Source organism: Molothrus ater, chromosome 3 (genome assembly GCF_012460135.2).
Source record: "Molothrus ater isolate BHLD 08-10-18 breed brown headed cowbird chromosome 3, BPBGC_Mater_1.1, whole genome shotgun sequence".
NCBI classification, from domain to species: Eukaryota; Metazoa; Chordata; class Aves; order Passeriformes; family Icteridae; genus Molothrus; species Molothrus ater.
This window is the reverse complement of record NC_050480.2, coordinates 93,992,201-94,009,568: the sequence shown is the minus strand read 5'-3', so window position 1 is coordinate 94,009,568 and position 17,368 is coordinate 93,992,201. Positions and strand designations below refer to the sequence as shown.

Sequence of the window (17,368 nt, the reverse complement as noted above, 5' to 3'; positions counted from 1 at the left end):
TTTGTCTTTGCATGGCCCCTTTAGGCAAACAACAGGAATGTCAAGCCTTATCCAGGACATCCCTTCATTCATTCTGACTCCTTTACTCACAGTTCCTGCTACAAAGAAACAAGCCATCCCTGGTCTCCGTTTTTTCACTTTGCCTACACAGCAGGAGAGGCTTGAGCTTGCTTTGACCAAATACAGTATAATATTTGGCAAATAAGAAAAAGAAGAGCCCCAGAAAGGTAACTAACAAACATCAAAATCACCCAGTGAGCCTCAGTTTGAGGACTATGAAGATTGGAAGGGCAATAACTTGGAAAGGAAACTCATTGATTCTGTGGGAATGCACCCCATCTTTCCTCTTTGCTCTATCCACATTTCCTTCACCTGATTTTTAGCAATCACACCAAACCTATAAAAGGCTGAATTCAGAGTAATATGCAGACCAAATAATATCTTAATTTGGAAGTAATTCTTGCTGAATCCAAACCTATATGACATAGAAGAGATTTTTTTTTTTTAGGTTTTTTAATAGTCCAACAAAATGTCAAAATTGGCTGAGCTGAGGAGGCATTTTGGTTTGGGGAAACTTTTCATAAAAAATAAAAAAGAAGGGGGAAAAATAAGGTCCATTTTATTTTTTAATTATAATTTCATCAAAAACAGAATGTTACAAATGGTGTTAATGTATTACACTTACCATCAGTAAAAGCCTCTCCTTCTACTGGGTCTCCTTCTCCACTGCTGTAGGCTGCATATACTGAAATCCTATATTTAGTCTCTGGTTCCAAGCCTTCTATCACAGCATCCACTGTATTTCCTGGGACTCTCTTCTCTCCCATGGTATCATCATAATGTGATTTCCATACTATCCTGTAATGGTTAACTGTTCCTGGAGCTGGTGTCCATGATAACCCAACTGTAGTGTCAGTTATGTCTGTGGTAACTAAATTACGCGGTGAACCACGTTCTGCAAGAAAGAAAACAGCAAATTCTCTCTTAAACACAAATAGCAAAAGTTATCAAAGTACAAATGTAAAAGTCAAATGATCTTAAAAGCTAAACTGAACTTTCCCATTAATATTATTTTCAATAACGTATGAGGGTAGTCCCAAGAGAAAATAGATGAAGGTTTCAACAAAATGCTTAAAGCTAACTTTAGACTATGAATGATCTTATCCCTACCATGTAAGATACTAAGCAGTCATGCTTTAGAATATTCAAAATAAAAATGGCAGTATTCAAAGAGCTGGAATGAAGCCAGTGCTTAAATGTGGTGCAGCTCACTTAGGTAAATTTTAACTCTCAAAAAAAGATTTTATTTCATTCATTCATTGTCATTGTTATGTGTGTACCTTTTTTCCAAGGGTTAAATAATGGAGACTTTTCACAGAATAACAGAATCTGTTGAGTTGGAAGGGACCCAGAAGGACCACCATCTACTAGCCCTGTACAGCACCATCCCCAGGAGTCACATCATGTTCCTGAGAGAATTGTCCACACACTTCTCACACTCTGTCAGGCTGGTGCTGTGACCACTGCCCTAGGGAGCCTGTTCCAGTGCCCAACCACCCTCTAGATGAAGAACCTTTTTCTAATATCCAACCTAAAAGTCCCCTAACACAGCTTCAGGCCATTCTTTTGGTCCTGTCACTCGTCACCACAGAAAAGAGATCAGTGTCTACTCCTGTCTTCCCTCTCATATTCAACTTTCCATCAAAAAGAACCCCCAGATCCCTCTCCATGGCACTGCTTTCCAGCATCTCATTCCCTGCTCTGTCTGTACATCCAGGGTTGCCCATCCCAGGTGCAGAATCCAGCACTTGCCCTTATTGAACTCCACATGCTTGATAATTGTCCAGGCCTCTAATAAGAGTACCTTCTCTGACAACTTTATTTGGTTATTTATTAGTACTAGTATATTACAGAGTCCCACTTACCAGATCAGCTATTTCATTTTATGTTCACAACTAATTTGCATGTGTTTACATCATCCCACACTTACTGTAGAAAACACTCTCCATCTTTCCATTCATAAGACCTGTACCTCTTTCCTCCCTAACACACCAGAGTAGTTCCTCTGCTTAAAAATTCAGCTCATTGGTCTAAAGTGGTGCAGTGAAAGGAGTGCCTCTGCTTAATGTTCAATGTACATTTATAACATATGTTCAATTTTCCTGTTGCAATGGCTTGCTTTTGATAGCAGGAAAGGAGCATTGACTGGTGGATTTAGTGCAACAGCCTCATCATACAAAAATCTGCAAAAGGGCTCTATGAAACCAGATCCACATAGACAAAGAAGTACTCAGTTCTTTGGTGTGTATTGTCAGTGGGATTTCTCACTGTACAGGACATTCCTGAGTGGCTCCTGCTTAGGAAGAGGACTTAAACACTTGGGGTGGCCTCATGGCATCACAGTTAAGTTTTACCCTCACTGATAAAAACATATCCTTATACTAATCCATAGCAGCCACAGGAGCAGAATCAAAATTCTTTGAACACAGAGGAATTCAATACTTATCCACTTTCCACTACTTAGTCTCATTGCAAGAACAGACCTCACTACATTCAGAAGTCTGAAGCAATTTCAGGCTGAGCAGCACATTGCTCAAAGTCATAGTCTGAGTTTTCACTTTTCATATTCATTTGTCTTTTACTTCCACCACAATCTGCAACATTTCCAAACACAATCCCAGTGAAGCAGAAAATATTATCTGTAGAAAGTTTTGGTTTAGAAACATCTCATTGCTGGTGCAACTTCATTAAAAGTGAGATAACTAATCCCACTTGACTTAATGATGAATAGAAATTAATGCCAACCTATCAAAGATTCACCAGCTACACAGAATGCAGAATCGGAGAGTACCACAACAATCACAAAGATGACTATCAAATGCACCTAACAGAACATGTGTTGTGGGGGGGGTTCTGATTTTAATTCAGTCTTAGAGACATTCCATCATGTTTTTCTGGAGACAGCTCTTTTTCTGTCCTAACTGCATCAGTTCTTAAAATTGTACCCTTCAAACTGATTTTTCTAGATGCGTAATATAAATTACTACAATTTATGGCATCCTCTCTTCAAATAAAGGTTAAGATACAGAGGGTTTGGTAAAGTTCAGTTAACATTTCCCAATAGTGATTGCATATACTGTAAAAGTTATAGTGAAAAGGCCCAATTCAGCTCATGCTTCATGAAGTCTCACCAAATTCAGTGACTGCATTAAATGAAAGCCAGGGCAGAATCTTAGCTCCAAATAACAATTTTCCTGGAAGCCTGAAAAAAAGATTTGCCTTCAAAAGTAAATTACAGCAATTTTTCTGTCTGCTCTTAAGCTCCTACTCTCAAATCTTGGCTTTTTCATACAATAAAAAAAAATATTAAGGCAATCCAAATGGAAAAAATATGGAAAACCTAACTTGATAGAATGCACAGATGTCTCACAATAAAAACCTTTCTTTCCATATTTTAATGTAATATAAATATACAAGTCACTTTATTTTGGCTACTTTAAAACATGGCTCTGCCACAACATGATTTCAGTATTCAAGTATCTGCTACCACAGCACAATTTTTTGCAAGTGTACTCTTGGATACTACAGCTAATGATATATGTTGGAAATACTGCAAAAATAACTTCTTATTTAAAACCCTTATTGATTAAGTCATTATTGAGGTCATTAAATAACAGAGGAAAATAATTTGTTTGGAATGGATTATAATGAACAGCAGTTACTGTAATATGTTGGTTCTGAAAGAAATATTCTTTGGAACTAAATGTCTTTTTTATAAGTCAAGGTAAAAGAGGGAAAAGGAACTGGGATTTCTACCAAACCACTAGAACTAAATGGAAAATTTTTGCTTCAAATAGTTGGAAACTGCTGACAAGACAACTTACCTACTAAGGGAAATTGGACATTTTATATGTTACACTGCAACTGAGAACATTTCTTCAACATAACACGCTAACTTGATTTGCACCTCACGTGTGAGGTGGAAGTTCACTCATAGCTTTTTTTTTCTGCTTCACTTGATCTCTCACAGTGGTTTATTTTTAATTTATTATTAGGAGAACACCTATGTTTAAGATGAAGTCCAACTGTCAGTCTTATACTGTTAGGATTCCATGAAATATTATCAAAGCTGATATGCTCAGAGTCAAGAAACACATTTATCCTCCACAATAACAATGGTATAATGTGGCCACTAACAAACATGCAATGAGACCTATGAAATATTCTACTCTTGGATTAAAACAAAATACCTGGGTAGCTTGCTTATATGTCATGTACACACAAAAATCTACAACTGTAACACCTGAACACTTATTTTTATTCTTTGGTCAATGTGTTCAGAAATGTTTGTTGAATATCCACTTCTTGCCTGCTTGTTTAAACAGGATGATTAAGGAGCATGGAGAGACAATGCACATCATAAGAAAGAAAAGTGCTGGCTGGCTAGCAAAGGACTCCTGCTTTTTCTTGACTGGAAATGGAAGCTAATGTATGTTCATCACTTCATACAGGCCCCAAGACATCAGCAAACAAGGATTTTTTTATCTCAGAGCACTTTTCACTGCCTACAGTCCCTGTACAACTTTACCATCGCTTAGAGCAGACACACATTGAAAAATTCACTTGGTAACCTTCAGTCATGTGCTTTTATACTCTGTTCTGGACTTCTGAAATGTCCAGTTTCCATATTAAGTTTTTCCACTGTAGTGTGCCAGAGACACGAAAAAGCAGTTTCCCTCTGTCCACTTGGCTCACTTCCCATAGCTCTCCAGCAATCACTGTTGTTATTGAACACAAGACTGAATCAGCTAAAATTAAAATGTTGACATTCATAAAAATCAAATGTCCTTATTCAAATGGCCTTTCCCCTCAGAGACATTTACACAACTCCAGCTGATCTCAGTGGGATTTTTACATGCAATTTGGGCCCAAATTTTAAACAGCTTTCTGTGTGTGTTTTTTTAAAACCAGGTTTCAAAATCAATCTGCAGTGGTAAATTTTGTGCAGAGCTATGTTTCATTTAAGTTAAACATAGGATTTCTGTAAGCTAGCATCCTAAAATTTCAGAATCAACTAAATAAGCCTTCACTTGTAGAGGCATAGACCAAAATGTTCTGGCCTGAGTCCTGCCTTGTTTACAATGAGCAAAAGTCAGGAGTATCCCATTTTGTCAGCAGGCTAGATTGCCACAGCCAAGGAGCCAAGTACATGCATCAGATAAGATGACAGCAGATAATCCTCTAGATAGTAGATAGTAGATGATACTCCAATGGTAAAACTCTCAGTACTGGAGGAGGCAACCACTTGGGTGGGCTGATATCCCTCTCTCCAAGACATAAAGTGGTTAGCAACCAGCCCTCAGGCAAGTAGAGAGGGGATGTGGCCATGGTGCAGGGGAAAGCCAAAGACTTACTACACACTCACATAACCCCATTAAAGCAGATTTCTTCTCTTCTGCAGAAAGGCAAGAAGGCCAACCAGGAGAGCTCTAACCCAAAACAATGGTTAGAGGACTTTTAGCCAGAGCACTCCTGAGTCCCTGATGTAGGATAATGCCAACAGGTGTTCACATTCAGTCCTTTTAATATTCTATCTGTCTTTTCCAAAAGTTATTTAGTTAACACTGTGAAGAAATATCTTATTATTCACTCAATCTTCCTCCACTGGGTTTTTTTTCTGATACATACTTTGTTTCCTAGAAAAAACTCAGATAATTTTCCTCAGATTATCAAGTCTGTTTCAAAGGTCACACTCAAAAATCTTGGAATGTAAAATTTTAAAAATGCATGATACTGCATTAAACCTCCTGAGGACACTGAGTCCTTGTTTCTGTCAGGACGGAAGCAGCACTACACTGTCTGACCATTACGTAAAGTGCCTGTGATCGGCTAAAAATCTCATTGCAAGAAAATGTCACTTGAATTTGTACTATTCTGTCTGTAGGAGGCTGTTCATTTCTAAAGGATTCTTATGTTACTACAGAAACAGCAAAAAATAATCATTTATGTAGCAAAGAACTGCTACTCATTTTCTGACCAAAAACGAGCCTGCCTCCAAAATCCCCAAACCTAAACTATAAGAAATATATACAACAGAAAATCACTTCAAACTGAAAATGATCCAGTTATGACAACTTTTTTTTCATATCTTGCTTTGGTACAGCCTAATTCTCACAACACAAATAGCTACTCCTCAAACAGTATGGAAGATTTGGGTCCTGCATCACTGAAACAAAGATTCTCTTTCCAAAGCAGAAGACACAATTACATAGTTATCTCTCAAATTTATTTATACTCTCCTGAATATAATGCAATATGCCTTTCTTTGCTTATTCCAAAAAGGACAAAGATAAGAAACAAAACAGGCTGACACCTCTGCTAATGCAGACCAGCAACCTCACATATGCCAAAGAACTTCTTTTTTACCAACAGCATGTCTAGCCTAGGATCTTCACTGATATAAGTGGAAATACTTGGAAATTTCTCAGTGCAAGCAATATGAAAACTTGATTACCAAGTATTTTTCTGGAGAAAAAAAATGAACCAGCCTTTTTTTGAAATTTCTCTGAAATTAATTTTTAAAAGTGTAATGACTTCCCTGATTACAGTCAGTTGCTCAAATATTCTTAAAACTTTTTTGCAAACTATATAGCTGCCAGCAAAAGGACACATAAAACAGATCTTCAGCTTTCAAGCTTTTCAGACATTTATTAGGATTAAGCATTTCTGTATTGATTGCTTAATCTAGCAATGAATTTTTTAGTCTTTAAAACAACTTCAATTTATGAAAGCTAATCTGCTTAGCAGCTAATGTACAGTATGTTCTTCTCATCTGACAGCATGCATTTGGGCAGAAAATCAAATTCTTGCCAGACCTAAAACCACTTCTCTTATTAAAAAACAGATTAGAAAAACAGTAGCTCTCACAAACTGCCCACTGTCTGCTGCATTTAGACTCACTGCCTTCACAGTTTCTCATTGTATTTTATTTCTGGTGTATGAGGACTTGGGTAAAGATCATACGATCCCAAGCAATATTGGAAGCCAAATGCTTTGTTTGGAGCATTTGGAGATAAGAGAATGACTTTTCCCTAAGACGTTCCATGGCTGTTTCTTGCTTGTTCTTCAATCTGTATTACATAACATCAATATAAACATCAGTACAAATTTATTTAGTTCCCCCAGCTGTCACAAGCCCTGTTCCACCCCAAGGCCAATGGCAGCCTTCACTGATTTAACTTACTTTAGCAGTTTCAACAACTTTGTGTGAGCTGAGGGGAATCATATCCAAAAAAGTATGTCTGAGGAAAATTTTTCCATGGCACCTTTATAGAAGTGCTCCAACAAAAGCTGCCCAGTTATGGATTGCCATGCACTTTTGAAAGTGAGAGAATAAAAGTGGAGAGTTTTCTACAGCACATATTTTGCACATGCAGTTATGTTTAAAGCAGTATGAAATATAAAGCTCCAGAATTGTCACCTCTGGATGGTACTTCATAACTGTAGACAAAATCAGCCAATGACTGAAAGAAGTCATATAAAAGATGAGAACACTATAAGTTTCCTAAAATCTGGATTTCTGAAGAAGGAAAGTATACTCCTTCAACAAAGGGGCAAATACGTTGTTTCCCTTTTCCTGCTCCAAAAGCACACACACACAAAAAGAAATAAATCCATTCTCTCTGAATAACAATTACCTGGTAATGGAACAGCGCTCAGAAATGAGTCATTTTCTGATTACTCATTTGCTAAGCTCTCTACACAGTGTTGTCTGTGAACAGTTCATAAAATGCTGATCCTCTGGCATGTGTTTATCTTTGGGCTGGACCAGAGAGCTATGCAAACAGTTTATAAAAGAGATTATCTACAATTACTTGGGGGAATATTTGCCCTCTCTGTTTTATGCAGAGAAGCAATAAGGGCAAGCATATGCTTAGCAAAAAGAAAAACACAAGGAGAAACTGAGATTACCCACATGGTAAATTATATCAAGTACACAGAATGGTTTCTAGGTTTCTGTGGATTGATTTTCCCATGAATCCTGAAACAAACAAGCCACTTCAAAACACTGCAAAACTACCATGCAGAGCAAAGCAGAGGAATAGGGGGCAAATTGTAACTGCTCCAAAATATTTTGGAGATAACAAACATAACTGAAGGGCCTTCAATGAATTCTTGGGCAGACATGTCCATGCAGATCAGGTTAGCAGCCTAAAAATTTCTGGTTTTTTCCTTTCTGCTGAAGGATACTCTTGTCTGAGAGTAACTGCCCATGTGGACTCTACTACTAGATGCAGAACAAAATAAATCATTACTGAAAGCAGGAAGAATGCTTGCCTACATCCTTAATCACAGGAGACCATTTAGTGATTCAGTAAAATTCCATAAACATCTGAGAGTTTGGATTTTTCATTTCCTGCCTCTTCACTATAAGAGAGTTGGAGAAGGTACTGTATCCAACTCTTCTTTTCTCACTTTTCTATTAGTGCTGAAATCTTCTCTACACTCAAACTCACTCCTCTTAGGCTACATATCAATTCCATGAACTAGCAACCATCCCAGTTTGAAAGGCAATCTCAAGCCTAGCTCCTGATACGATGAGCAACTATGGCACCACCGACTGAATAGGTTTGGTGAGAATTCATATGGTGAAGACATCAAGTAAGCCCCATAGGGATTCCTGATACAGAAAAATACTTAAGTGCTCAGTCTTTCTGGGTTGTTGGCAATGAAAAACACACACCACACTATTTTGTTTCTCAGACACCATGGCTCATGGAAAAACTAACTAAAATACTAAACACTTTTTTTATGCTTCCTTTCACAGCTTTTTTGTCATTACTGTTGATAAGTTTATTTCTCCAGAAGTTAAGACCTGTCCTATTTCCAGCCTCAGTCAGACAAGTTATTTCAGCTACTCATTAGTCAAGTATTCACTTCACTGACCTATGTAACTTTTCATCCTGGCCCAACCATATTTATTTTAGTTTCTCAGCCAGCATGACATCTCTTTTCATGTAAACTTCTATAATGAGCTTTGAAATTTGAATTTTACCTTTCAGTTCCAAAACTGCAACTCTTTATTCATAATTGTCTGGGTTTCTTTAAAGGTTTTGTTATTTTATCCTTCACTGTGGTAAGATAGGGCCATATAGTGAAATACTGTCTTATATGCTGCAACAAATATTCTGAAAACCTTTCATACTGTTAGTCACAGAGTCTTTTAAAATATCTACAACTATGTTCCAAGTGTTCTGGCCTAATCCAAGTACTTTTATTGCCCCATGAAACTGCAGATATGCTGATTACTGAAATACATGGTAGATATTTCATGAGGAAATATAATGAATTAGGTCTTTGCTTCATACAAAAATAAATTTGTATTCTGTTGCTTCCCTTTGATCACCCAGTAAGGATTGGCATCTACACAGTGCTTTTACTGATGTTTTATCTAACCAAGAAAATTTAAGAGACAGTTTTAATATGAAGAGTAATATTTTCTGAAGAGCACCCTGATAGGATTTTCAAATCCTGCTGAATCTTCAAAGAATTTACACTTCAGTTATAAAGCTATACATGTCAAAGTGGTAAGTAATTTTTAATTTGGTGTCCTCCCAATTGAAGAACTGGATAAGAAGTCATTCAGTTGAGTGATAGGATGCTCTTTACTCATATTTATCCCAAGAAAAAAATCTGTCACTGAATTTTTAATGTAATGTTTCAATTCAGTTGCTTAGAGCAAAGTTTCTTATAGAAAGGTTTCTGTGACCTTTTAAGTCCAACATCTATTTTAAACTTCATCTGGTTTAATATAAGCCTGTTCCTAAGATAGAGGTAAATATTCTTTTAAATTATTTGTCTCTTTAACCAATGTTGAGAATGTTTTTCTTCTTATTAACAATTAAGCAATGCAGAAAGTCCAAATAAGAATCAGAGCCCTCGAGGAAGACACAAATCACGGAGCACTGAAAGGACAAGACAGTCTGTACCTTGAATTCTGCTTTTCTGATGATTTTGGCTTTTGGATTCTACTGTATTTCATTCACTGCTCTCTCTAGGATGTGTTTTAACTGAAGCACTAGGCAGTGCCCGAAAAGATTTTTCTTTTGCTCAAGTTTTATGATAGGATAAAATGCTAAGCTTACTTTATGAATTTGAAACACACTTTATGTCTCCACAACTCCATGTTAATAAAGGAGCTCTCCTAAGTTTACTGCAAACATACTCAATAAAAATGTTTCCACCAAATGTAAACAGCTAACTTGGTCAAACCTTTACTAAAATTTGAGGTTTGTCCCTAAGGAAGTGAACCATTCAGTCTGTTTAACTGTGCGACAGAGGCTTCTCATGATTTGCAAAGGAAGACTGAGGCATTGCTCTACACACTGATAGCACAGAGGAGAAAGCAGGGCTATCAGCTTCCTGTGTCTACTTGGGACTCAGTTTGTTTTTGTTCTGAGAGTGAAATTTGTATTCCTGGGTGGACAGTGGCTCATGTTCAGTGGAAAGAATAAAGGAGACTCTTGCCTAATGTATTCTGCAGTATTGTGAACCTGCTGGGGTGTGGAGGTGAATTCAAACTCTCCCACACAGCACAAAATCTACATTTTCACCCTCCCTCTTCCCTCCTAAAAATGTTAGACCTAGGAAGCAGCAGCACTACCACCAACAGGGAAGTTATTATGTCCTGATCATCTCTGGCTTTTCTGGAGGCTATGGACAGAATATTGATACCTGATCTCATTTAGCTGGATCTCAGCAATGTTCTGGGCAGGAGACAGGCTCTTTTTCCCTACAAAAGGAGTTTTTTGGACCCTGCATTTGTAGTGAAAGCAGGGGAGTTAGGAAACTTTCAGCATGAACTGCAAGGTGCTTGATTCTCTGATAGCTGCATCCATCAGAGTAAGCAGGTCTCAGGCAGTGGGACAGGCAGGCAGTTGGTGTCTAGATCTGCCACTTACTCCTTGTATAGTCAGTGGACAGAGAAATGCTCATTTGAAGGAAAAATGAGATCTCAGATGGACTATCTGCCTACTGGAAGTATTTGCCTTTCTTCATCAATCACAGAAGAATCCTAGGGAGCCCATGCTGCAAACAGCAGTGCTCAAGTGCCTACATTTTATTAGGAAGAATTCAGCACATTGGTGAATCATTGAAACTGATTTTTTAAATTATTTTATTTTACATTTTCCTATTTAAAGTATGTTTTCTGGATTTTTTGTAACCTATGTCATGAACAAAAAGTTGAACTGGTAGAGAAACTGAGAATCAAGTAACTTGACTAGCATCAAGAGACAAGCCTTAATTCCACATAATTCATCCATAAAATGTTTTCTAGTGTAGTGCCTACACAGCTGCAGTGCCAGATTTCAGCAGCGTATCCCTGGCCAGCACAGAGCAGAGTCACACTTCCTTTCAAGGCCTACAAGGAAGCTTTCCCTATCCTCTGACAATCTACAGATCACATTGAGAATGCTCACAGAGAATTAGTCTGGGAAATTATCTGCTCAATGTCAGAGAAACAGCCTTTCCTCCTTATAAGAAAGCCTTTGGGTCTGACTTATGATTTTGCCAGCATTCTGTTTATGTTTAGCTTCAGGTTCTTTGTTAAAAGCAGGATTTGACTCTGTATGCCTAAAACTACATGTTGTTTCTCTGATGCAAAAATAGCCCCTGAACATCTTTCAAACTCAGTACTGTAGAAATGCTGGAAATTTTCAAATGGATGAGATACTTTAACCCCATTAATTAATCCTGTTACATTAAGAAGAATATGCCACTAAAACACCTTGGAAGATAATTGTTATAAGACAAAATATTTAATGGAGGCTGGTGTGGAAGTAAAGTCAGTTGTGGCTGGTGCTTCTGCCAATAGCGTTTTCAAGAGACAGAGTCCCCTCCACAACTAGTGATTTAACCCACTTTTATTCTCTAGAGACAGAAGATTTGGAAAGTCCATGTAAAGTAGGAGAATGTCTATGTCTATTTTTCATTTAGATATTTACTTCAACATTAAACTTGGGAAGACACTTTAAGACACCATAAACATTGGTCTGATAATGAATAAATAATAATAGAAACAATAAATAATTACCTTCAAGTGTTTCTCCCTCTCCAGAAAGGGCATCTCCTGCTCCAGAGGCATACAAGGCAGACACAGTAAGTGCATACCTAGTGGCTTGGTCCAAGCCTTTCAGCACTTTAGAGGTAGTGTCACCTTTCACAGTCACTTCCTTAGTTTCACCTCCTGTGACTGGAGTGTATGTTATAAAGTACTGCTGCACTTTGCCAGGAGCAGCATCCCAAGACAGCTTCATTGTTGATGTTGTAGCATCAGAAACTCTCAAATTCCTTGGATTTCCTCGGACTGCACATGTTAAAAGATGTTGAAAAAAGGTTGAAGCAAGCTTAATTTCTTGGTTCATCTTTAGGTTAACACAACATAGGATTTTATGCTAAAAAATAATTCTCTAATAGGCTGAACCAACACTGCTACAGTGTGCCTTTACTGTAATCAGGACTGTAAATTCCCATCCCCACCCTCCTTAGGCAAAAATGCACAATAAGGTCCATTTTTTTTTCCCTGTTAAAGGAGGTTCAATCCTGGAGCACTTATACATACTAGCATGTCTAGATATGCTCAGATTCAACAAAGATCCATGTTGAAGTCACTGTCTTGAGAATCAAGTCGAAGATGACAAACGAAATATGAAATTAACACGTTTTGGTTTCCTAAACAGGTCTTTTTGATGATGACTTTCATGGATCAGTGAAACTTCAACAATGATCAGGACAGTCATACTTCTGGTATTCTCTAGATTTTGTTTTAATAAGGCATGATACATGTTAAAGGATCATGCATTTTCACATACATTAAATCTACAGTGATAACTTGAGAAAATTAAATATTCCATTAATTTCTTGCTAAACATTCAGCACAAAGTGCAAACAGAGTCTGAATTTATATAAGGTATATAATTTATATCATTAACAATATGAAGAATCATGGGGACAATTAATTAAACATACAAGTAGATTCTTCACCCGAGTTACCTTGCCATGTCAGGTACAAGATACTATATTTTAAAATGAAATATTGCAATTTTGATAAATTCTATTGTCTTATGTTATCTCTCAGCTAGGCTTGAGCAATGTTATAACTCTCTGTTCATCTAGGATAATACATATGAACTATATGGTTTATTCTCCTTTCAGTATGAATATGTCAACATGCAGTGAGTTTTTCTCATGCTTACTATGTTCACAGCATTGATCATGTACCTTCATCAGTTTTTGCATATCCATTCAATGAATTCCCAGGCCCAGACTGATACTCAGGAACAACAGACACTTCATATCTTGTATCTTGGATCAAATTCTGCAGAGTAGTTGACCTATCATTTGCTGATACAGTCACTTGTCTCCTTTCTCCTCCAGTAAGTGGTCTATAAACAAGCCTGTACCGTAAGACATTTCCTGGAGCTGGAGTCCAGCCAACTACAAAGCTATCAGTAGTTTCATCTGTAATCCTTAAGTTTCGAGGAGCACCTTTAACTGCAAAAAATATACACATGTAAGTTGTAAATATTTGCCTTTAATGAAGAAGAATCTGAAGCAAAACCACGTCAACCATTCTGTTAGTTCATCCAGTTTACCAAAACTGCTTATATTGCCCTCCCATTGCTTAAGGGTACACACACCTTTAGTGATTTCTGAAAATTTAGGATCATAGTTACATTCAGCAGTTGAACAAAGTTGTCTCCAAAAGTACATTCATCCCAGTTTATACAACTGCTTCTGAAACTTAAGATAGTCTGACTGTATTTAGTGGTAACAGTAGAACTGAACTGTGTAAGGGACATTTGGGCATAGTGAGGAAACTTCTTAACACAACAACTGGTATAAGTTTCCTTGCTGTGACCCTTTGCTTCTGCACCCCTTCCACTGGCAGTTGTCAGATATACCTGACTACACACTCAGCTATCCTGTTTGCAAGAACAAACAAGGAACAAAGAGAAAAAAAAACCCACCAAACCAATTCTATTTCTTTGAATATTTAAAAAAAAAGTATTCATTGAAATGCGAGTTGCATCTAATGTTTAAAAAAAGTTTCTTAATTTAGTCTCTAATTCGAAGAAACAGCTTGTTATCTTAGAAAGTAAAGGAAAAAACCTGTGGTCAATCCTTTAACCTGGCCTGCTCCTTGACAAGAGATGCAGCAGTTCAGATGAGCTCAGTGGGCACAGCAAAAAAGACTTGACTCTTCCAACAGAAATAAAGATCCACTGTACTGCATGCTGCCTAGCAGCACATAACATTGTCACTTAGGGAAAAAACGTTCTGTTTTTTTGTTGTTTGCTATCTATATTCCATAAATATTGTTCTTCAAAGTTAAGAGCGAGTAATTAATAAACCAAGTTTAAAAAAAGAAACTTGTTTTCTATTAATCAGAAACACAATACTCAACCTCAAATCCTTTAAAAGCCTGAAACCAAAGTTAATTGCCAAGAAAGCCATCTGGCTCAAACTGTTAGCTAGATCTGAATGGAGAACTGCTGATGTTTACGTGGCTGTAGAAGAACTCTGTCTTCCGAGACATGCTGGGACATCATCAGATCACAATGTTAATAATTATTTAAGGTAGTATCAGTTACAAATGGGAAGGCAGATTATTTTTATTAAATCTTTTCCTTTTCCCGTTCCTTATGCACACAAGCTACATGTTCTATCAGCCAAGAGTTGTCTGTTTTCCTAAGGGAAAATTATGTGTGGCCAAAATATTCTGACTGGTACAGTCATGGAAATGTGCACGCTGACAGTGAAACCTGTATCTTCCAAACTTAATATCCAAACTAAGCAATTTTATAAGTGTTTATTTCTATCACTCTTAAGAGGAAGGAGCAATTAACAAATCTTCAAGCTGTTTCTTTTGCTCCCTTGGAACCATTTATGCCACCAAAGGTCACAAATGACAGCATGGAATAATGAAAGAGTAGATCAATATTTTTAAAAGCATGATTTAGAGTAGACTGAGTGTTCAACTATTGGAATAGAAAGTCACATCTACTGTCATGCTGCTCTTCTGCTCTTTTCAATCAGGAGAAATGCATCATGTCAACTCTATCTAAAGGAAAAGTAAAGCTACCATGCTTAAATTTACAGCCACTGATCATATTAAACACATACTGACATCAGTGGAAGTTTTGAATCAGTTATTGGATCAGACCAATGAATTTCTGATAAAAAAACCAGTTAACCAAAACTTCTGATAAAAAACAGTTAACCTTTTAAGCCTAGTGTATGTAAAAAAGATTTCTATTTGTGTTATATTAGATGTAGACATAGCAACTTGCATAGGCACACATTTATCTTTGAATGTATTGAAGTCAACATGCATTCCTGCATCAGTCTCATAATTATTAAATAGGGTAGAATAGAACTGCATAGTTCCATTGGAAAGGATCTACAATGTTCATCTTGTCCAACTTGAGTCTATATTGACAATTATTCATGCCACAGAATTTAATATTGAGAGCACACAACTTCATTTGAAAGCAGGCCACTGCAAAGGAACACAGCAGAGGAACACATCCAACCTCAGAAAAATTAAAGTGCAATCTTAGCAACTTAATGCTTGCATATTATTAGAATTTTTAATTTACTGAATGCACTGAGATACAATAATGTTTATTCTCATCCTGCACAGCAGTACAGCTTCTCAGCCTTACTCGGCTGTTCCTCATTTCCCCATTCTACAGGTAAGCAAATTCTTATTTGAACATGTGAATGCCTTGTGTCTGAGAATAATGGGAATGCTACCTTCTAAGGTGGTTTCCTCTCCATCCAAGGGAGGGCCATCACCATCTTCATATTCAGAAATCACACTGACTGCGTAAGTAGTTTCAGGTAGTAAGTTGGTGAGAACTGAGCTGGTACTTGAAGCTGGCACTGAAACAATGAATTCATCTCCACCGACTGCTACTTTATATTTAATGAGATAGGACAAAACCTCAGGTCCAGCTGGAGACCAGCTCACTTTGAAACTCTCTGATGTTATGTCAGAAAAGACCATGTTCTTTGCAGGTACGTAAGCTGTATGGAAATAAAAATGTGCATACGAGGCATACTTGGCAGAATATATTAAACACAAAATTTCTAAAATAAATAATAAATATTCCTCAATAATTTGATTTATTCTAATTGAACAGGTATTTTGTTGCATGTGCACAGGATTTGTTTTCTACACTTGCTTATATCTATAAAATTTCAAGAAGATCATATCTAGGCTGCCTAAAATCATTCACAGTAAGTAGAAGCACCAACTCAGTGATTTCTAGATCAAATGAAAACAGTCCATCTAAAAAATATATATATTTATGAAAACTTAATTTAGAATCTGATTATCAAGTTGGGTTCCCTATTTCATATGTCCAATGAACAGCAATAACATTATGTTCTCAATGGAAACAAAAAATTTCTGGGGTTTTTTTCAGGTCTAGATTAAAAATAAGACAAAATAAAAACCAGTATTTTTTCAGGAATGAAGTCAAAGGGAGAACAAGGAATTTGACACAAGGAACAAACACAAATCTGACATCCTGGGCTTGTTTTCCTTGGCCTAGTCAGCCTGTCAGCGGGGATCTTAAAACTGTTCAAGCCGTCTAAAACAAAGGCTGCTTTGCTAGTTTGTTCCTCAAAGCTATCCTGAAACAAAAGGTTTAATTTTAAAGAGAATTGGGCTTTCAACAATGGGGACTTTTCAATGTTAGTGTCCTACTAAGCATAGATAGGGGCACTGTGGGTGCAACTAATCACAAGTAACTTTATCTGACCAAAGTTGGCCATTTAGAAAACTTTTGAATGTTAAACATTATCCATGCTGGCCTAATTTGGATGCATGTGAAGACTTTCATGTGCACTTCACTTCAGTCTTTACAGTTAGATTGCAATCACTATCACCTAGCATCTGTTGTATCAAGTTGTCTTGTCTGAGCCCATTTCAGAGGGCCATTAATTTTACCCAAAAACTTAATCAAATTGCCCTCTAGAGTCATTGGCCTTACTTCATTGCCTTTGAACATCTAAAAGACAAGCTTAGACTTGCCACCTCATTTTGTAGAGCTAAAAAAAGAATGCTCTGGTAAGTGTTTTACTCAAGACATTGAGTGCAAAAGCAGAGCCTATGCACTAAGGTCATTCCAATAGACACACATTTGATTAGCTTTTTAGATACCTAGCAGGGGTGGGGAATTTTTTTTTTTTCATTTCCATTTATCCATTAATTTCACCTGTTGCTTTTAATATATTTGCAAATGAGAAGCAAATCCCCAGTTATTAAAATTATCATTTGTATATGGAAAATTTCATC

General features: G+C 37.0%; 1 protein-coding gene across 2 annotated transcripts in view; it reads right to left on the bottom strand.

Moving 5' to 3' along the window:
* The window catches only part of COL12A1 (collagen type XII alpha 1 chain), a 99,565-nt gene that overhangs the window by 65,274 nt on the left and 16,923 nt on the right, over window positions 1-17,368 (bottom strand). For both annotated transcript variants that reach the window (XM_036379929.2, XM_054514257.1), the window contains 4 exons: window positions 15,820-16,092; window positions 13,282-13,554; window positions 12,095-12,367; window positions 686-955 (listed from right to left, as the gene is read on the bottom strand). In XM_036379929.2, coding sequence (XP_036235822.1) covers window positions 686-955; window positions 12,095-12,367; window positions 13,282-13,554; window positions 15,820-16,092 — 1,089 coding nt within the window. The remainder of the gene's footprint in view (window positions 1-685; window positions 956-12,094; window positions 12,368-13,281; window positions 13,555-15,819; window positions 16,093-17,368) is intronic.